This window comes from Microcebus murinus, chromosome 15 (genome assembly GCF_040939455.1).
Source record: "Microcebus murinus isolate Inina chromosome 15, M.murinus_Inina_mat1.0, whole genome shotgun sequence".
NCBI classification, from domain to species: Eukaryota; Metazoa; Chordata; class Mammalia; order Primates; family Cheirogaleidae; genus Microcebus; species Microcebus murinus.
This window is the reverse complement of record NC_134118.1, coordinates 75241145-75258191: the sequence shown is the minus strand read 5'-3', so window position 1 is coordinate 75258191 and position 17047 is coordinate 75241145. Positions and strand designations below refer to the sequence as shown.

The following is a 17047-nucleotide window of genomic DNA, read 5'->3' as shown; positions in this document are numbered from 1 at the left end:
GATTTCCATTCAGAGAAAATCGATTTCTATTTAGATCATGTACCTGAAAAATCACAGAATTTAGTTATTCCTACGAAGACGCATGGGCTATTAATAAAATGTTAATAGCTTAATTATTTAACAAAACTAAAATCTACCGGGAATTTGTAGAAACCTTCATTGATATCCAGACTATGATAATAAATTCCTTTGATCTGCTAGTGTCTACAAGGCAGTTATATCCATTCAGCATCAAATAGTCACAGCTGCTAAAGGGACCTTATAGGACCATGTGCTTTCTCACCCCTGATTTTAGGTACCGAGGTCCAGTTTAGAGAAGTTACATGACTTGCTTGAGATGGTACCGCCGGCTACTTGGCAAAGCTGGGCCTGGAACCAACTCTTCTTGATCTTTTCTCTACACCTCACTAACTTTTATGCACTTAGGAAAAGACAAAAATTCCAAGATACTCTCAACAAAATTAGAAACCAGAACAAAGAACAGCTGCTAGACTTAAAATAGGCAACCGCAACTTCCAGTTAAATATAGGACCCTAACCCTACACATTTCAAATGTCTGCTGACCGATAAAGATTGGACCTTTCCCAAATATTTTACCTTAAGATTTTCAAGTTTGATACTTTGGAATCCTCAGCAGTGTCTTGAGTGACAGCTAGCTGCTTTTCTTTCATTCCTGTGTTCATTTTTGCTAAACGTCTGAAGCAGTCCCAGTTGGAGTGGATTGAGCATGGGAAAAGAAATGTGTCAAGGGATGATTCCCGCTAAAAAGATTCTGACTTGAACACTTGCCTCGCTGTTTTCCAGAGCTCAAAAGAAAACAACTTCCGTTTCCTTGACGATAGGAGCGTCCTCTCCAAAGACGGGGGTGACCACGGCCGTGATTCAGCCGCTGTCTGTCCCTGTCCAGCAGGTAGGTCGCCGTGGCCAGGGCGCGCAAGGAGGGGAGCTCCTTAGCAGACTTGTTGGTTTTAAGAATGCAACTTTGGGCCGGGCGCTGTGGCTCACGCCTATAATCCTAGCTCTTGGGAGGCCGAGGCGGGCGGATTGCTCAAGGTCAGGAGTTCAAAACCAGCCTGAGCAAGAGCAAGACCCCGTCTCTACTATAAATAGAAAGAAATTAATTGGCCAACTGATATATATATAAAAAATTATCCGGGCATAGTGGCGCATGCCTGTAGTCCCAGCTACTTGGGAGGCTGAGGCAGGAGGATCACTGGAGCCCAGGAGTTTGAGGTTGCTGTGAGCGAGGCTGACGCCACGGCACTCACTCTAGCCTGGACAACAAAGCGAGACTCTGTCTCAAAAAAAAAAAAAAAAAAAAAAAGAATGCAACTTTGATTCTAACTAGCGGACTCCCTCGAGATATTTCCTACATGGAAACAGAACGGGAAGGAAAGGAAATGGTAGATACTGCTCTTCCTTCTCATCCACCAAAACTAATCTCCAGCCAAAGCCACGCCACCGATCAGTCAGCATCTGCATTTCCGCTGGGAACCTCTTTCTCGCCCAGCTGATGATCTGATTAAATGGTGTCTGTTTTAGCCGTGACTATTTGACTTTCCCTCACATACACGCGCTCTCCATTTAGCCAAATCCACTAGCTCATCTCAAACAAATTAAAAGGCAAGAAAAGTCCACATGCCAACAAAAAGCTTTCCGATTCCTAAAATCTAAACAGATAAGAGTGTTCGGGTGTAACAGAGAAGCCTAAGAACAGAAAGATGTGCGTGCATCTAGGCATGCATGTATCATTCTCATGCAAAGAGCACGTTTCTAAGTTGTTTAGGTTCTACAGGGACACAGAATGCAATGCGATTATATCCCACTTGTATACTTGGAAGAGTGAAGTACTCCGAGAGACTCTGTCACTTGGTGATCATGGGCAGTGTGACATAAAGGTTAGGGCTCTGGAGTCAGACTGCTGGGTTTGTCTTTTTGTTTTTGTTTGTTTTGTTTTTTTGAGACAGAGTCTCACTCTGTTGCCTGAGCTAGAGTGCCATGGTGTCAGCCTAGCTCACAGCAACCTCAAACTCCTGGGCTCAAGTGATCCTCCTACCTCAGCCTCCCGAGTAGCTGGGACTATAAGCATGGGCCACCATGCCCAGCTAATTTTTATTTAGTTGTCCGGCTAATTTCTTTTCATTTTTAGTAGAGACAGGGTCTCACTCTTGCTGTGGCTGGTCTCAAACTCCTGACCTCAAGGGATCCTCCGGCCTCGGACTCCCAGAGTGCTGGGATTACAGGCGTGAGCCACCACGCCTGGCCTCAGACTGCTGGGTTTGATCACAGTTCTCCCACTTCCTAACTAAGGGATCGTAAGCAAATGGTGTGATAGAAACTGTGCCTCGTTTATCCATCTGTAAAATGAAGGGAGCCTAACTACCAGTCCCACAGGGTTGTCTCGAAGATTCCGTGAGTTAATCTTCATGTGATGTTTAGGACAGTACCTGGCACAGAGCAAATACTATAAAAGTGCTCATACATTCTGTGGACATAAAAAAAAAACAGTGAGAAGTGAGATCCAGACCTCCTGGGTTTCAATGTAAGCCAGTAGGAAGTCCTCCAGGAGGGATGAACAGGCCACCCCCACCCCGCACCCCACCCCGCACCCTGCCCCACACCCCCACCCCGCACCCCCACCCTGCACCCCCACCCCACACCCTGCCCCACACCCCCACACCTCTGCCAGCGCTCGTGACACCCCGTGGCAGGTTCAGAGGGTCCCAGGTCACCGTCGTCTCGGGTTAAGACGTGAACAGCCACTCATCTAAGTGAATAACTCCAGATTATTTGAAAATAAGTGTCTGTGCGCAAAGAAATATTTTCCGTGCATGACTCTGAAACCCTTACATTTCCCTAGAGACGAGTGCCGTCCAATCAGCGTCTCAGCACCCTTTTTTGGGTTTTGCACATCAAGAAAAAAATAATGTATATTCCTTTCTCCCCGTCTTTTCCCCACAATCCCTGCATCAAAAGAAAAAAAGAGTGGATGTTAAAAATAAGATAGGTAGATATTCGATAATTTACTTTACCCTGCACTGCCAATAGCTGATGCATCTAATTTAATGAATCGGGCGGTATTTAGAAATAAAATGCAAGGTCTGGGAGAACCGCCCCCCCAAACCCGTTTGGTGACAGCATCAAACACTCGCGGCCCCCCAGGGGCCCGGGGAGCTTGTACCTCGAACATCCTTTTGAGCGGAGAAGGTAGCAGGTGTGAGCTGAGGAAGTGGAAGGAGTCTGCCCTGTGAGGGCCTTGGAGCGGGGACATGCAGGGACGTGGGGGGACGTTCAGCCGCAAGCTCCGCTCAGGCCGGGTCCCCGCGGCGAAAGGCTGCTGGCGCCTGTGCTCCCGGCAGTCTGTGTGTCTGGAGTGTGATCCGCGTGCCTCTGCCGTTCCAGGTCCAGAGCCCGATGTCCTGCCTCTGCCGGCCGGATGGAGCCGCCGCTGCCCACTTCCCGCCCGTCTTCACCAAGGTCTGGCATCTGGAAGTTTCGTTCTCTGGGTCTGCGCGGTCCTGAGATCCCACCTGCGTGGGGTCTTCATGAAAGACAGGGCACGGGTTAGTGGGCTGGCGGTCGCGGTCCCCCCTGAGGCCGGCTGCAGAGGTGTCGTGGTCCCATGGGGGGTCTGAAGGACACGGGTGTCGGGCAGCTGCCGCATGGCCGTGGTCCCGTGGCGGGTCTGAAGGAGGTGGGCATTGGGCAGCTGCCATGTGGCCATGGTCCCGTGGCAGGTCTGAAGGACACGGGTGTCGGGCAGCTGCCGCATGGCCGTGGTCCCGTGGCGGGTCTGAAGGAGGTGGGCGTTGGGCAGCTGCCACGTGGCCGTGGTCCCGTGACAGGTCTGAAGGAGGTGGGCATTGGGCAGCTGCCACGTGGCCATGGTCCCGTGACAGGTTTGAAGGACACAGGTGTCGGGCAGCTGCCACGTGGCTGTGGTCCCATGGGGGGGTCTGAAGGACACGGGTGTTGGACAGCTGCCGCGTGGCCGTGGTCCCGTGGCGGGTCTGAAGGAGGCGGGCGTGGCGGGAGCCGGCAGAGCTTAACAATCCGGTGGGGAAGCCAAGATGGGAGGAGGGACGAGACAGCACTGGGGAGGGAACCGCCTGGGAGGTCTAGCAAGCTTTGTGGACATCGGAATAACCGACCGCTTTCCAGTTGGCTCTGAGCGGTTGACTCGCAAGGCCAGGCTGTGTGACGCCCGATCCCCCCTCTGCCAGCCCCGTCAGAAATGGCTCTGCACAGCGTTTCTTCTCTTTCTGCTATTTCTTTTTTTTTAGAGAAAATTATAAAGCTGTATGGAAAGACATTTTAACCCTTTGCACTCGCTTGCTTTTTTTCTCGATTCCTTTATTCTACTGGGGATTTAATTTTTTAAATGCCCCAGATTTTACAAAGCGCGGCAGTAGAATAAAAAACTGGAGTCTCTTTTCATACAAACTTCTTTGTTTGGATTTTTTTTATATATTTCAGATTTCTGATACATTCAAAGAGTAATTTTAATCTCTATAATTTTTGCTAGCCGTGTCGAGTCACACTCGACATCCGAGTGCAAAGGGTTAAGAGGCCAGGATAAATAGGGGGATGACGCCGTGCTTGTGGATGGAGAGACGATAAAGAAGTCCTGACCCCCTGCTCAGTCTATGCTCCATGCACGCCTTGCTAAAACTCCAACGTGGGCTTCTTGCTTCTCTTTGTTTGTTCGACACAGAATTGAGAAGCCTAATTGTGAAAGGTGCGTGGAAGAAAAAAGTGGCTAAAGGTAGGCAGGGCAGCCCTGCAGAGGGAAAAGGAGACGGTGTTACGCGGGGCTGGAATTCGAGCTGTAGGATGTCAGGGCAGTCGTTGAAAGGCACAGGAGCGAGGGTAGCGCAGAGCCGGCAGGGCCGGAGAGACCGAGGGCCATCGCAGTGGCGCCCACGCAGGGCCCGGTGCTGCGGAACCCGGCAGCTTCCTGGGGAAGGAACGAGCTGTTCAGCTGGTCTCCGGCCTCACGCTCTTCACCACGGCCAATTCCAAGTAAACCAGGGACAAATGCGAGAGCAAATCAATCCATGGAGACTTCGGTGAGGGAGTAGGGAAAGCATCTTTAGTGTCTTCATGTAGGGAATGATGTTTCCCTCTCCTGAATCCAAGCCTCATTGCAGATGTTTTCATAATAAGCAGTTAATGATCTTTCCAGCTGGGCACCAGCAAAAAGTGACAACGGGTGATAACAGCTTCTAGACTCCCCTCTGGACAGATTATGAAAGGAAGAAAGAAAAGAAAGAAAAAAGTGAAAAGAAAGAAAGAAATGAAAAGAAAGAAAGAGGAAAGAAAGGGGAAGGGGAGGGAAGGGGAAGGGAAGGGAAGGGGAAGGGGAAGGGAAGGAAAGGAAAGGAAAGGAAAGGAAAGGAAAGGAAAGGAAAGGAAAGGAAAGGAAAGGAAAGGAAAGGAAAGGAAAGGAAAGGAAAAGGGGAGGAAGGAGAGGGAGAAAGGGAGGGAGGGAGGGGAAGGGGATGGAAGAAAAAGAAGGAAGGGAAGGGGAAAGGAAAGGAGAGGAGAGGAGGAAGAAAGGGAGGGAGGGAGAGGAAAGAGAAAGACGCGTAAATCCTCCCAAAGGCTCCCAGCGAGCACAGCAGCATGCGTGTTCCGGGGCGCATGGGGGGGCGGCCCCCACCGGGCGTGCAGTGCAAGCGCTTTGCACAGCGGCTGCTCAAGGTCACTGCCAGCGTGTGCGCTGCCCCACGTCCTGGTAACCAAGGCTGGGTTGGCTGGGGCCTGTCCGTCTAAACAGACAGGGTGTGAAGTCTCGCTTCCTGTCGCCCCAGGGCTCCGCCCCGGTGGCTCTGGAATGTCAAAGAATCCCTCCTGGACACCAAGGGGAAGCCTCGACAGCTAGAAACAAAACCCAGTTTCCTCCATTGAGTTCCAGATCCTGTGATATGGAAAGTCTGTGAGGGGCTTCCCCGGCCCCAGAAGAAATCCACACAGTGTTCTGTGTGCTAACAGCATGGCTTCAAACGTAAACAGAATTCTATTTTTTTTAGGTCGGTCGATGTCAAAGAAATCTCACACTGGAGAGCCGCTTCCCTGGCGTCTCTGGCCTCCCGCTCTCTGTGCCTGGGAGCGTCCCGGGATCCGCAGCCTGTTCCCGGCCTTGCCCCGCCCGGCGTCTCTCCCTGCCCGGCTGGCCCCTCTGCAGGCTCTGGCTCGGGGGCAGGTGTAGCAAATTACCCTGCCCATCCCTGCAGCTCAAACCAGCCGTGGCTCTGATGCCCTCAGTCCCTTCTTCCGCCTGGTGCAGGGCCAGCAGGGGGCTCTGCCCGTCCTCGGGGGCCCTCGTCTGTGCCCCCTCACTGCTCCGGAAGAGACCCCCGGGGTCGCGGCTGGTCGGAGCGGACCTGCCTGCTGACCGCAGTGGTGGGCTGGGCCCCGGCAGCAGAGCCGTGTGGGCCGTGGGAGTCAGGGTGTTGAGGACACACGCGTGTGGCCAGGATAACAGCCACTGTCCCCCGTGCCATTTCCTCCCAAGTGGTCAGACCCTCCAAGGGATCTGTGTCAGGGGCTTGATGAGTGACAAGAGGGGCCCTCACCTGCATCCTAAACACCTGGCCCTGGAGTCTACTCTGGGCCATCCCGCCTGCCGGGTGCAGCCTCCAGGGGTTGGCGAGCTGTCTCCTGTGGGGTCCTCGTGTCGTCCTCGGGGGTCTCCTGGGGGCTCAGTGTGTTTGGCCGTGGCTTTATCCAAGATCAGAAAAGTGTGTTCCAGGAGGAGCCAAGGTGTAACCCTGGCATCATTACGGAGCTTCGGCTGCTCGGGTTCCCAGGCACCTACCCGTGTCCTGCATCTCCGACTGAAAAAAAAAATAAAAAGCATAATTTTAGGGATAAATCAAAGTCCCCTTCAGTGCTTCAAAGCTCGAGGGTGAAAATTACGTGGGTGCCATTTGCAATGTCCCCTGAGTGGCTTCCTGGACAAGCCCGCAGACATTTAACACGCTGACTGCCGTGTGAGCCATATTTAACCCAGGCCAGCTTTGAGCACAGGGCCGCGAGAAGCAAAACCCTGAGGTGGGTTCATGAAAATCGTACTTGTTGATGTTCCTACTGTTACAGTTAATACTGACGATTTAATTCTAAAAACGCGGATCGAGTTGCGTATAACTCACGCACAGAAAACAGTAAAAAATAACAAATTAGAAAGGGTCATTTTGTTTTAGTAAAACACCGTGGCCCCAGGGAAAATGTTGTTTTCTAGTGTGGCAGTCAGCGTGTTCACAGGTTAATCCGTAGAAACTGGACCCCGAGAGTGACACCTGCCCTGTCGTGATCCACTACATTCGCTCTTTTCTGGACCCCATCAAAGTTAAAAAAAAATTGATTTAAAAATCAGAGACTTTCTACATCTTAAAAATAAGAAAGAGAGAATACAGTCAGAAGTTGGAAGTCTTAATCTTTTCACTTGGAAGAAAAACGTCATCCTTGTTAACTACCAAAATTCTCGTCAAATGTGCGCTCAGACACCACATGGGGCTTTCTGGTTCTCGTGCTGACGTCGTAGACTTAGAGCTTCCCGGGCCCCACACACTCACGGCAGGGCACCTGCTATGGGGACGTCATCTATTGTCCCCTCAGATCATTCAAACCAAACCGAACAAAACCCACACACACTTCCCAACGTCAGTGTGCTTGCTTCTGGTCTATGGCCAGGTAAAGTACTTCGTTACGATTGAATTATTTCAGGAGTCCTGTGTGCTTTACACAGATCCAGGGCTGTATAATCAGAAAGTTCAAACGAGCCCCTTGCTAACAAATCCTAGAGGAAGGAGAGAGAGAGGATGCGTGTGCAGGAGCTATTAATGTCCTGATATCCAATAACAAGTATAAAAGCTTTACCTCTCTGCATCTATAGAGCCAAATGAACTTCTAATCTGTTGGACTGTAAAGATTTATTGGTCTGGGGTTGGAGTGGGGTGAGGGGCAGACGACAAAGGCAGTGGCAGGGAGGAGGAAGTGAAGACCAAGGAGGGAGAAAGGCCGCATGTTTATGGTCTTACTCAGAATCTCAAAATGGGAAAATACCGAAACCCATGGGCTCAGCAAACCTGACGTAGGAAACCAGGCAGGCAAAGGTGGTGGGGGGTTCAGACATGAACAGGTTAGAGCATGCAAAAGAAATGCATGTGTTTTCTTCTTTGGTTTTCGTGAGAATGTGCGTTCATTTGGAGTGTGGCAGTGTTAAGAAGCGTGCAGACGGAGAGAGGTAACGGTGGTGCCCAGCGAATCCCAGAAACCCGAAAGAGCCAGTGCAGATTTGCAGGCAGGCCAGAGAGTTCTGCAGGGCTCGTGGGAAACCTTACCCATTTCATGACACAGATTATGAAAGGCTTTCGGTCAGCGGGTGCGAAGGTGTTTATCCTTACCTGAGTTAGGGGTCGTTATTTTATGGTGCATTTTGTGTTTTATATTTAGGGTTTTTTTTGTCTATAGTTTGGATTGTTTTTTATCCTGCCCCGTGAAATTGCTCAAAGACACGGCGAAGGCTGACGGGGCGCGTGTGCCTTGAATCGCAGGAGCTGCAGAACACGGTGGCAGCCGCGGGCCAGGTGGTGGTCCTGGAGTGCCGCGTCCGGGGGGCGCCCGCGCCGCAGGTCCGGTGGTTCCGGCAAGGGAGCGAAATCCAAGACTCTCCGGATTTCAGAATTCTGCAGAAAAGTAAGGAGGGGGTGCCTGTTTCCCCCAAATCTGACCCTTTTATTCTAGCTTCGGGAAAACCAAGAAGGGCTGAGTCATTCCGATGAGTTGAATTCTATTTTCTCAAAGACCAGATAATCCACACGGTGTGAGATCTAGTAAAATAGGACCGTGGCCCCTTTGAAACACCGATGAAAGTTATATATTCTTCCTTCCAAGAAAAATGCATGTATACATCAGGACTCAAAGTTGGGCAAATAATATTTAGGGGGCTCACAAGCCTGCGATAGCCCAGCTGTGAACTGCAGTTTCAAAAACTTCCTAGAGGCCGGGCGCCGTGGCTCACGCCTGTCATCCTAGCGCTCTGGGAGGCCGAGGCGGGAGGACTGCTCGAGATCAGGAGTTCGAAACCAGCCTGAGCAAGAGCGAAACTCAGTCTCTACTATAAATAGAAAGAAACTAATTGGCCAACTAATATATCTAGGAAAAAAAAATTAGCCGGGCATGGTGGCGCATGCCTGTAGTCCCAGCTACTCGGGAGGCTGAGGCAGGAGGATCGCTTGAGCCCAGGAGTGTGAGGTTGCTGTGAGCTAGGCTGACGCCACGGCACTCACTCTAGCCTGGGCAACAGAGTGAGACTCTGTCTCAAAAAAAACAAACAAAAAAAAAACTTCCTAGAGTAAGCTGCTACTCGAAATCGAGTTTCTGTATTTACAGAAATATAAGTTGATCGACCGTCACTTTATCTCTTTTGTATTTCGGATTTGACGGTAACATTTCTGCAGTCGTGTCCTGGGCGAGGCTATAGAAACGGATCGGTAGGTTTGTTGTCTAATGGAACCCCCTTCTAATACTGTATTCTGATTTATTCTATTTTATTTTTTTCATGTGGCAAACAGAACCCAGATCTACAGCTGAACCTGGTAAGAATCTCTGTGCGCGGGGAGGGAGGTGTAACATGTCTCTGGGTATCAATGGTTCTTTGTTTCCGCTCTGAAGCCACACGCAGAACAATGTTTTTGCAGTTCCCTGGAAACGCAAAACCCCCTTAAAGACAGTATATCCTTTATCGCGGGCTGGGCACGCCGCATTTTACATCAGCTTCTTTATTAGGGAGACATTAAGTTCCGTTCAGGCAAGAAGGCCAGGCTCAGTGACTTCGGGCTTTGTTAAACACAGTCTTCCATGCTCAGAAAGCAGACCGAGCTAACGACGGAAAAATGTCCTCCTAAAATTCCGGCGGAAAAGAACAATCTGCCGCGCACACCCCTGCCCCAGCCGCTAAACGCTGGCTCCTGGGCTTAGAAACGCTCGGAGGGGTGGCCCCGGTCACGGGCAGCCCGGCCCCCGAGGGTCCCCTCCGTGTGCCCCAAGCCATAACTCTGGCTGCTCTGCACGAAGAAGGTCGTCTTGCCCAGGGATCCCGTAACCACCGGGTCGCCCGACCTCATCAGAGCGCTCCGTGCCCCAGGGGCCCGGGCCAGCGGCTCCCCGGGCTCAGGCTGCTCGTGTGTTTACGGCTCCTCCAGGACTGAGCCCATGATTGTAAAGCAAACACGGCTTTCGTGGAGGTATTTCCTAGCAGGTCCTCCCGGAGACCATCTCCTTCTGTATTTTCCCCATCCGCGAAGCCACGGCGCCTCTTATTTCTTAGCCAAGGGCAGGAGAACAAGCCCCTCTCCTGCTTGTGCCCCCGCGCAGTGCCAAGCAGGTCTTGCCAGCTGTGCCTTGCGAGTCGTGACCTTGCTCTGACCCTTCTTGGGGGCGTGGAGGTTCTCTCTGGGGGCTCCTGCGGCTCAGATTACGAGTCAGCCCCTGAACTCTCACACCTGAGTCTGGGGCCTTAAAAGCAGTGGGTGGCACGACTGGGGCCCACAGCGTGCGGGGGGGCTGGGCAGCGTCCTGGGGGAAGAACTGGAACGACCCACTGTCCTCTTGTCATGAGTCACCGCTAGAGCGGGCCACCCACCGAAGGTGCCGGCCACCACGTCAACCACTGCAGTCCCTTTCCAGACTGTGGACACACAGCTGCACATTTTGTCTGTGACACTTTGTCTGTGTATGAAATGGCATGACGCTAGTTCCCTGACACGTGGGACTTCTGAGACTAAATCTACTGGGGTAGCTATTATGGAAATCCTGCAGGGAGCTGGGACACATCTTTTGCTTTTACTATTTTAAGTAGACTTTAAAATATAAGGAAAAGTAGGAACTGAACATCTCCTTTATTTACGAGAAATAGCTCACTATGTGAAACAAACCTATAAAGCGATTTATGTCTTATAATGTTTCATGTACAAATAAGACTGCAATCTGGAGCCAACAATTCTGCAAACATTGTTATTACTGGGGTGGATTAAGGCTGCTTTTGATGTTGCGTTTTTGGACTCTGAGCAAACTCATGCAACTCATTCTTCATCGTGTCGTTATCCATCGTCAGGAAACGGACATTCATTAAATGTCCTTCATTAAAATGTCTCTCGTAATCTAGGTTGGAAAATCATAAACTAACCATCATCTAAAAAACTCAAAACACTGGTTAGAAGCTGCAGTTTAGTTTTGAGTATTGTGCATGTTTGAAAGTTAGAAACACTCAGAATATACCGGGCTAATGAGGAATAAATTTGGATAAGGAGGGAGACCCCCCCCCACGCCCCACTCCTCACCCCTTCCTCTGCATACACCCCCTCCCTGTCACTTATGGTTTGCTGCTTTGCTTCTAGAATACAGTTTTGATCCTGAATTTTTTAATAAGGTTCATCCTCAGCAGCTTCGTGGAATCACCTGACCTCTAGCACCTGCTTACGTGCCTTTTTGGGTTGACGTGACAACATCACGAAGAAAAGAACTAAGACAGGGAGGGCCTTCCTTTCAAACCCCTTGTCCTGGCAATGCATGAAAATGTTTCCTCTCCGTGTTCACCGAATTCTCTTATTTTTATTTTCCCTTCGGTTAGATCTGGAAGCATTTAAGAAAACAGGCTCCTCCATTCCAACCACAATAATAGCATTTGCGGAAAACAAATTTTTCTTGGCAGAGAAATAGTTCAAGCTAATCTGTCAATATAAGAAAAAAGCACATGTGGTCAGGAGCTAGTAATAACCAACACAGCAAATACCCCCTGACCTCCACTAACTTCTCCACAATCACACGCAGCGGGGCGCTGCGAGAGCCGCTCCTTCCCCTTCACGGGAAGCGTCACCGCGACCCGCTTCAGGACGCCCACAGCCGGCATGCAGTGCTAAACAAAATCTCTGATCCCATTGTTTTGAACAAACAAGAAAACCCTCAAACACACGAATGACTCCTCAAAGGACTGCTTGTGTGCGTGGTTATGAGTAGGAACCTCAGAGCAAGCAGACGCCAAAGCTTATTTGCATTTAAACAAAGCTCTGCCGTGCCCGCGCCAAAACCAGGTCTGACTCTTCCACGGGTTGCCAAGTGTCTCCCTCACGTTGACCTTGAGGCTGCGGCTGACCTTGAAGCTGCAGAGTCAGAGGAGAAAGCAAAATAAATACGACCACCTATTCGGTGGTCCGTGGGCTGACCGACGCTTGCGTCTAACGGACCCCTGAGCCGTTGGACTGTGTAGAGTGTGTCAGTACGTAGGAACTGGCTTCCGGGTGGCTCTTTTTTAGCCCTTGTTAAGCGGAAAGTAGAAAAACAGACATACATGGCTGCAGCACATCTGCAGCAGGAGATAAATTTTATGGGACTAGGTCGGGGATATTTTCCAAATGCTAACCATAAATAGCCTTTGAAATTCGGGAAAATATTCAAGCATTCAGATTGTATCGCCCTCCCTTTCTCCTGGCATAGCCACTCTCTCCTTGGTGGCCACCTTTTGTGAGAGCCCTTCTCTTTCCCTCCCTTCCTCCCTGCCTCCCTTCCTCTCTCTCTCTCTCTGCCCTCCCTCTCTTCTTTCTCCCTCATTCCTTTAATCTTCTTTTCCTTCTTCTCTTTAATGTCCTTCCATATTCATGCACAAGATGTTTTAAAGTTCCAGAAATGAAACTGAAATTCCCCAGTGCGTAGCCCCATTGGCGATTAGGCGTGTAGATAAAGAAGGAAACGGCAAGCCCCTCCCAGTCATCCGTGCAGCTGAAACAGGTTTTTCTTGTCACCACGGTGGTGTTGTATCTGCACGATGTGCTTTACACTCCCGCGCTGTCTAGACAGCAGTCAGCTTGCCTCACAACTCTTTCCAGGCCGTTTTGTGAACTAATAGCTGGTCAGCTTACTTAAGACCAACGACCGTTTGTCATGTTACCTTCCCCGGCCGCCGCCTCTGACGTGCTGATTTCACCGCGATCGATGTCTTCAACGCCCCGGCTGCCTGGGACGGAGGACTCGCCGGACGGCTGCGGACACTCGTGCCCTTACTCGGCCGTCTGCAAACAGCCCCAGGCCACACCGAGTCACCTCTGTGTCACTGTCTAGCGGCACGCAAAATCACACGCACAGCACGCGTCTTCCTGGTTGGAGTTGTGTCCCTGTGAAAGCACGGTGCCTCCTGCTGTCCATGTGAGTCTCGGCTCCCCCGCCTGATCCGTCCTGGGTCTTGTACGGTAGAGTCCAGGCTCTGATTCCGTGACCCAAAGCCAAGCGAGTCACCCTTAGCTAATCGCGCTAGGCGTTAAGTCGTAGGAGGGCAACGCTGGGGGCGTTTGTAGGTCGTGCACGGTTAGAAACTTAACGCAAGTAGGCTGGGTAAAACCTGCAGTTCCCAAACTGTGTGACAAGGTACCCTACAGTGGTGCGCCAAACCAACGGGGGGGGGCAGGAGGGGGGGTGCCGTGACAGATGTGACGTTTCTGACGCGACCGCATCAGGACTGGACATCCGACAGATGTGGCACAGCCGCTAGCTTGAGATAGTTCATAATTCCAACGTCGGATCGCCCTCCCCCCTTTGCTCTGACACCTGTCTTTGTGAAACTGAGTTTTTGACGGGCGCGTGATCAAGAGCAAGCGCCACATGGAAGTGCGTGTGGGACGTGCAGCGAGGCCGCGTGTCCGGCCTGGCTCCAGGAGAGGCCGCACGGTGCCCTCTGCATGCCTTTGCCCCTTGGTCAGTGGCCGTGGTCGCTTGAGGATAAAATAATATCTTTCCTTCAATTCATGTGCATTTTCTCTAACAGGAGCTAACTTGCTCAGGCGTGCATACTTGTTGCACTCTTCGGAAATAACCACGTCATAAATGGCACTCTCATTAGGTGTGTCTTTTAGGAGCACCGTGAAGGAATTGCTAAGATATTTAGGGTCCCATGAGCCAAGGAAGGTTTTTTTTTTTTTTAAGTGTCTGCGGGGAGGGGGACTGAAGTGCACACCACAAGGAAAACCCAGTGGCTCTCTGAACCCTAAAGGCGGAATGTGCCGGCTCTTAGCCCTCTTCCCTTCTAGAAGGCCGGCCTGTGAACTCTGCCTCGCTTGGCAAAGGCTGAGGGACTTTTCTCTGAGCAATCTGAACATCCCAAGAGAAAAAAAAAAAATCACAGATAACGGCTTGGGAGTTTCTCCTTATAAAGATGTCTCCTAGGTTATGCTGCGGGGAGGGCCAAGGCTGGCAAGTTCCTCTCTCGTGCCCAGAGCTTCTGGTCAACTCACAACCGTGTCGGACGAGCAGAGATGGGGGGAAATCTGAAGAAAACCTCTTATTAACACGAATGATGTAGAGGGAAAATTAAAAAGCACCTTTCCCAAAAAGCAACTTAGAGAAAGCAAATTTGCAAAGAGAAGAAAATATTATATTAAAACAAAACAAAATCTCTCCTCAGGCAGATAAGAAAATAAGTGCATCCAAGAAGGAAAAATGAAAAGCTATTTTAAAAACTGGAAGGGGGAGGACATTTGGGAAACAAAAAGAGTCCCTGGAATGGAAAAGCTGGTCGCAGAAAATCAAAGTTGAGAAAATGTCCAGCAAAGTAGAGCAAAAGAATGAAGAAGGGATGTGCGAGAGAAATGGAAGGAAATCAGAGAAACCAGAGAACCAGCCCAGGGTTCCAGGAGGAGAGAAGGAAGAAGGGGCACAGAAGGGATAATCAATACAGCAAATCAAAAAATGCCCCGAACTGGAAGCCGTTAGTTTCCAGATTGAGCAAACCCACCGAGTGCACGGTGTTCGGCACAAACCCAGAGCGGCGCAGGTCACTGCGAAATCCAGAATACCCGGGGCACGGAGGTCACCGTGCAGGTGTCCAGGGAGGGGACGTCAGGTTCCGTACAGACTGTCAGGATCAGAACAGGGCGCAGGCCCTCTCCGTGGTCACACCGGGCACGGTGACACCAGACCTTCACAGTCACATCCAACTCGAGATTCCACGCTCCGGTTCTGTATGAAGATGCAAAAAAGACATTTTCAGACTTGCAAGGTTGCAAGAGTTTTTCTGCACAAACCTTCACGGAGGATGCGTGCCCGCCCCCATGGGAGACCAGCCCGGAAAGAGCAAGCTGGGGGCAGGTGCAGGCAGCAGGAGACCAGATGAGAACCAGGGGCAGAGGGAACCCAGGACGGTAACAGCCTCCGCCAGGACAAGGGCTGAGTCCGCCCCGGAGCAGAGTGACTTCCGTCACCAAGAGCTTCATCCGCTGCCTCTGGGCTGTCCCATCTTGTACTGGGGGAGGGAGCAGAATGGCAGGTGTCAGCTTGGCCCAGACTCTCACCTCTGTTTGGCCTGCCCTGCCCTCCCCGCACTGCCACCTGCATGGGCCGAGGACACTCATGTCACCCCACGGAAGTGTCTGCTTCGACTCAGCCCTTCTCACCTCCGGAAGTCCCCACGGAGTCCAGCTGAGAAACGGGAAACGCGCCCCCCCCCCCCGCCAGCTTCCTGTGCCTGTCCAGTTCCCGCCCACCTGAGCCCCTAGACTGCCCTGGGCAACAAGCCTGACACCCCCTGACCTGCCCACGCCGCTGCCCACAGAGGACCCGCAGGTGGCGGGGGGGGGGGGGCGCGACCCTAAACCTTCGAGGAAGCTGCAGCGGGTTTATGGCCCCGGGTGGTCCCGGGAGCTTGCTCCTAACGCCCACAAGGTTGCCTTTTCTCTGCGTAACTAGACTGCTGCTCCATACCCAGCTTTTTAAAACTAAAGAATGTGTTTCTTAAGGATGCGAACGTATGGAGCAAACTCAAACTGAAGAAAATGAAAGGGATTATTATCGCAGCAGCAGAAGGAGGAAGACACAGTGGGCGGCACACGGCATCTCTGGGGCTGATGCCGCGTTCCTCAGGCTTAGTGACCGCCTCACGGGGCTCAGTCCATTGTTATTCCTGAGATCGGGCGTTTTGAATGTCCTTCTCCACGTATGATGGGGCTCACAGTTTTTAAAAATCCTCTGTAAATGCTAATCAAAGCATTGCATTGACCCACACTGAATTTCCTCTTGTCGGTTTTAGTCTAGAGCCGTTTTTGAGCAACCCTGTCGGCCGAACCATGTGGTTTGAAAGGTGGAATCTGGCTTCCTTGTTAGTTACTCTGGGGGGAAAAAAGGAAGGAAGGAAGACATTTATGAAAATGACTCCTCATTGCGCAGGGGACCTAGTAATCTTATCCTTGTTGCCTCGTCATCATTTTATCAGTTTTCACCAAAAAAAAATATGATTTTTATATTTGTGTTTAGCAAAGTGTTAAGTATATCCAAGAAAAATGAAATTCAGGGTCCCCTTCTGGGAGATATTACTGTGATTAAGTAATTTTTAGGTAACTGCAAAGAACAGAACTTATCATCAGTAAAGATGGTTTCTGATTTAGTATTTAGTGTCTGCCCCCACGTCGAAACCATAGGAAATCAAACTCAGGAAAACTGGGTTAAAATGGATCATAATTAAAGTTATTAAACTTTAAATGTTTCCACTTATACTGCAGACAATTTTTTTAGTACAGATGAATAAGCTTCTAACTCCCTTATTTGACATGAGCGGTCATTTCCTGATTTCCGCCCCTTACCAAAATTCATTTTACAGGCGCCGTCCAGGTCTTTGTTCACGCTAACATGCTACCAGATGAGAATTCAGTGTTACAGCCTGGCTCATCTCATTCCCTCGTGGCTTTCCCCAGTTCCGTAATGTCGGAACCATGCACGCCGGGCTGCTCCTTTCTTTCAACAAAATGGGAGCGCGTCGCCACTGTCGGACGGAATTTTCCAAGAGGAGAAAAGCTGAACAAACTTTGGAACATTGGATTACAATTTTATCTAGTAAAAAAAATCACTGACATATCAATGCATGAAAGTCACTAAAAGAACACTCCGGCACTTATTTTTCTTTCTTTTTTGTTTTTTGTTTTTGTTGTTGTTGTTGTTCTTCAACTCTGTAACTTTTCTAGATGTTCAGTTGGTCATCACCTATATACAGGCATACACCTTATTT

The 17047-nt window shown here is 50.6% G+C and overlaps 1 protein-coding gene across 1 annotated transcript in view; it reads left to right on the top strand.

Moving 5' to 3' along the window:
• The window catches only part of PALLD (palladin, cytoskeletal associated protein), a 203976-nt gene that overhangs the window by 35937 nt on the left and 150992 nt on the right, over nt 1–17047 (top strand). The window contains exons 4-7 of the mRNA XM_076010738.1: nt 805–910; nt 3403–3477; nt 8559–8700; nt 9579–9602. Of these exons, the coding sequence (XP_075866853.1) occupies nt 805–910; nt 3403–3477; nt 8559–8700; nt 9579–9602 (347 nt within the window). The remainder of the gene's footprint in view (nt 1–804; nt 911–3402; nt 3478–8558; nt 8701–9578; nt 9603–17047) is intronic.